The sequence below is a fragment of the Spermophilus citellus genome (assembly GCF_964194105.1).
Source record: "Spermophilus citellus genome assembly, chromosome: 9".
In the NCBI taxonomy this organism is placed as follows: Eukaryota; Metazoa; Chordata; class Mammalia; order Rodentia; family Sciuridae; genus Spermophilus; species Spermophilus citellus.
Genome location: NC_138191.1, coordinates 138,235,128 through 138,239,349, shown reverse-complemented (window position 1 = coordinate 138,239,349; position 4,222 = coordinate 138,235,128). Strand labels below are relative to the sequence as shown.

Sequence of the window (4,222 nt, the reverse complement as noted above, 5' to 3'; positions counted from 1 at the left end):
ACCTCCCCGCCCTTCCCTCCACCTCCCCGGCTCCGCCCCCCAGCTCCCCGGCTCCGCCCTCTTCTCCGCCTCCCTGCCCCGCCCTCCACCTCCCCGCCCTTCCCTCCACCTCCCCGCCCTTCCCTCCACCTCCCCGGCTCCGCCCCCCAGCTCCCCGGCTCCGCCCTCTTCTCCGCCTCCCTGCCCCGCCCTCCACCTCCCCGCCCTTCGCTCCGCCTCCCCGCCCTTCTCCTCGCTGTCCCACCCCATCCCCGCCCCCACAGGGCCGCGCCGCTGCTCTCTGCGCAGGCGCACCGTGTGTGGACGACTGACAAGCTCCTCCATTGGTCGCCATTGGTCAGCGGGCTTATGCATATGTAAATGAAGTGATCCAGTCCCGACCAGGCTTCGGCTTTGGGCCCGGAACCAGGGGCGGTGCTAAGGGCGGTGCTAGGGGCGGTCCGGGTGGAACCGGGACGCAGGGCGGAGGCGGTACCGGGACCCGGCGCGCTACCCTAGGCGCAACCGCAGTGGGAGAGGATCGCGGAGCCAGGACCTGGCGCTTCGGAGCTCGGCCGTGGCCATGAGTCCTGTGGACCTTTCCCGCGTGGGCGCCTGTGTCCTGAAACATGCAGTGACTGGGGAGGTGAGCGCCGGGCAGTGGGCGTCGGATCTTGCAGCGCCCTGGCCGCGCTCGAGGCTGCGGGTGGGGGTCTTTTGGGGGCGTGGCTGGGCGTGGGGGCCGGCGCTTCTTGACCTTACGGCCCCGCAGGCCGTGGAGCTGCGGAGCCTGTGGCAGGAGCAGGCGTGCGTGGTGGCCGGGCTGCGGCGCTTCGGCTGCCTGGTGTGCCGCTGGATCGCCCGGGACCTCAGCAACCTCCAGGGTGTCTTGGACCAGCATGGCGTGCGCTTGCTGGGCGTCGGGCCGGAGACCCTGGGCCTACAGGAGTTCCTGGACGGTGGTTACTTTTCCGGAGGTGCGACCCTTCCCCAACTCTGGGCGTTTGCTGTCGCTCTGCCCAGCCCTGGCCTGGAGGTGCTCTCGTGTCGGAGTCCTCGTACTCCTGCGGCATCCTGGTCCCCCGATTCCACCGGTCACTTCTTTATCTCAGTCCCTCTTCTCAACAGTGGGGACACTCACCTTACCTTGGCTCTCCTGACCCAGGATGGATGAGCTAGGCACGGTAATTGGTCAGGAGACAGGACAGGATGCAGGAGGGTGGACCTGAGTGGGGCCAGCATGGGGCCTGGGACACACACCTGTGCTTTCCTTTCCAGAGCTTTACCTGGATGAGAGCAAGCAGTTTTACAAGGAGCTGGGCTTTAAGCGGTAAGTGTGTTGGGGTCCAGGGGTCCAGGTGTGCATTGCCCCTTTTCCTGCTGCCCTCTACTGGCTCTGCCTTCAGTAGGCTGGCTGTGTTGGCCCTGCAGCTGGAGCCACTCCTCTGTCAGCCTGTTTCTGGGGTGTTACTTGTCCTGTAACAGGCTTCTCACCTAGGCCTGCCTTTAGCAGGCTGCAGTGTCCAGACTGCCAGAGAGGGTTTTGGAGTCCATTGCCTCCATCAGGGGCCATCCCAGCCTTCTGGTGCCACAGGCTGCCTGCCTGCCCTGATTGGCAGGGCCAGCTGAGCACATCATTGGGCATGCTCAGCTTGGGGCCTGGTCCCCACACTTCACACCCTTGGTGGGGCTCCAGACCATCTGTCCCCAGGCTGGGTGTCCTAGGGCTCCAGTAGCTGCTCCTGGCTGGGGTGGTTGCTGATCTGATTGCCTTGTGCCATCTCTGAGCCTCTGGTGAGATGAGTGGGCAGGGCAGAGATCGAGCCAGAGCTGGTCTGTGCATCTGTTGGAGGACTGGAGGGTGGGCTCTGGGGCTCGGGCTCCATCAGAGTCTGGGCTAGCAGGCTGTGTGTTTGCAGGTACAATAGCTTGAGCATCCTTCCAGCTGCTCTGGGGAAGCCTGTGCGGGATGTCGCTGCCAAGGTACTGTGATGGCCAAGGTCAGCAGGAATAGAGGCAGTTCTTCCCTCTAGGACTGACTTCAGCCTGTTCTTTTCCCTCCAGGCCAAGGCTGTTGGCATCCAGGGGAACCTGTCTGGAGACCTGCTGCAGAGTGGAGGGCTGCTGGTAGTCAGCAAAGGTGGGCTCGGGGGCTCCAGGCCACGTTCTCAGTGGGAAGGCCTGGGGAACTGGGTGGCTCTTTTTGGCTTCCCCTCTGCCCCAGTTCCTCCCCGTGGTGTGTTCTGGCCCTTAGTGTTGGCTTGGCAGGGTGGGCTGTGGGCAGAACAGCTTTCTTGTCTAACTAGGTGGAAGTTGTCACTGGCCAGGGTTGCCAGGGTCAGCTGGTCTCCTGTCACATGAGTGCAAGGTTCAGGTGGCCTCCCAGTGTGCCCTGACCATCTATCTGCTTTTAAAGGTGGTGACAAAGTTCTGCTGCATTTTGTCCAGAAGTCCCCAGGTGATTATGTCCCCCAGGAGAGCATCCTGCAGGCTTTGGGCATCTCTGCAGAGACCTTCACGAGCGAACCCCCTCAGGTGAGCTGAGGCCTGCCTGCTGCACACAGCACACCCCTCCCCTGGGCCAGCACTGGCACGGCCAAGTGCTGAGCTGCAGCCTCTGGGGATTTATGTTTTTTCCTGCTCATGGTATCCCAGGATTTATGTCGTTGTGACCCCACTTGCAGAAGGGATCAGAGTGTAAGGGACTGACGGGCAGTATGACCAGGTGGACAGGCATATCTGGACCCACCCCTATGGGTGGTGGCTCTAGGGCAGAGAAAGGGCTCTTTTTTGAGCCTCGGAGGCTGGGGAGGGCTTGGGTTTTTCCAAGGCTCCTCTGTTGGTCATAGTGTGGTCTTGGTGGCCAGCTTCCTGTGCCCCGGATGGAGGGGAGTGAGTGCTGTTCAGGTGGGTGGCCTCCTGCCTTAAGTATGCCCCTTTCTGTATGTGGGTGGGTGAGCCCCACTTTTCTTGGCACCCGGGGAATGTGTCTGGCCTGACAGGACCCCTGCTGTCCTTGCAGTGTGACGAGGAGGTGTGTAGGAGGTGATAACCCTGAGCTCCTCTGACCTGGGAGGCGTCTGCTGCCTTGGGTGTGCTGGGAATCAAACCAGAAGAATCGGCACAGAGCTGCTGGGCTAGGGTGCTGGACTGTTCTGTTCCTCGGGCAAAAACAAGCCATTAAAACTGCAGCTCCTAGGTCAGCACGTTCCTCCACTGGCTCTGCACCTGTGTCCTCTGTGGCCCCCACCTCCCTCTGGACTGGAGAAGCAGTCCTCCAGGAGCCAGGGTATCATCTTCCCCCCGTGCAAGTCGTTGCCCTTTGGAGGGGACACGTTCTGCAGTCTGCAGACTTCAGGCCCCTGGCACCTGTGGCCCTGAGGACAGCCCTTGCTGTCCTATCATTTCCTCCCCAGGTGGCCTCATGCTCTAACCCATCTCTGAGGATGGAAGTAGCCAAGGGTGGGGAGAGGAGGGTTTGGTCAGGCTCTGGCCCCAAGCAGTGCTTGTATCTGAGGGTCTCCTGTGGATAGTTGGGGTTTCAGGGTGGAGATGGTAGTCAGGTGGACAGAGACTCGGAACTGGTGTTGTGCAGGGGCTCTCCGACTGGAGTTTCATCATGGCCACCCTGCTAGGTCTGCTGGCCTGGGAGCCGCCCTCCCTCCAGGGTCCACCAGGTCTGCAGCAGAACTCCAACGCCCCTCCCACTTCATTTCTCTCCTCTCAAGGGCTCCCTTATCCACATGGCTTCTGATGACCACATCAGCACCTCCTCTGTCTCCCTAGTTCAAGCTTAGGGACCACAGTGTCCTCCTGCATGGCCTTGTCCCCCACCCATACACCAGTGGTCATTTTGCAAAAACCAGGCAGGTGATACGGCCCTTTGCAGCCTGATAACTCCTCTGGCTTCAAGTTACACAAAACTAAGATTTCAGTGCCAGGCTGAAGCTCCGCAGACCCCCTGGCCACCGCCCTCCCCACCCCACCTCCTTGAGTCAGTGGCCCCTGGAGGTGGCTGTCTGGCACATCCTGGCCACTGCCAGGTCCCCACTAGGATGCTGGACGCTTGTTCAGAGACCATTTCCCTGGCAGCTCACTGGGGTGCTTGCCGCCTGACCTCGTTTGCCCAGGCCACTGCCCCGACCCCCACCAGCCCGTCCTGCACACATGAGGCGGTAGCCTTCTTTCAAGCATTTACTCTGCTCGTGTCTGAAGCTCATAGTCGTCTGGCAGCAGCGAGCTT

The 4,222-nt window shown here is 61.7% G+C and overlaps 1 protein-coding gene across 1 annotated transcript; it reads left to right on the top strand.

Annotated features, from left to right (window-relative positions):
* The first annotated feature begins 451 nt into the window (after window positions 1-451).
* On the top strand, window positions 452-3,182 carry PRXL2B (peroxiredoxin like 2B). Its single transcript, XM_081306701.1, has 7 exons — window positions 452-625; window positions 752-956; window positions 1,258-1,309; window positions 1,899-1,962; window positions 2,044-2,119; window positions 2,396-2,514; window positions 3,002-3,182. Exons 1-7 carry the CDS (start codon window positions 563-565, stop codon window positions 3,026-3,028), a joined length of 606 nt encoding a protein of 201 aa, XP_081162827.1. The 5' UTR covers window positions 452-562; the 3' UTR covers window positions 3,029-3,182.
* The last annotated feature ends 1,040 nt before the right edge of the window (window positions 3,183-4,222 follow it).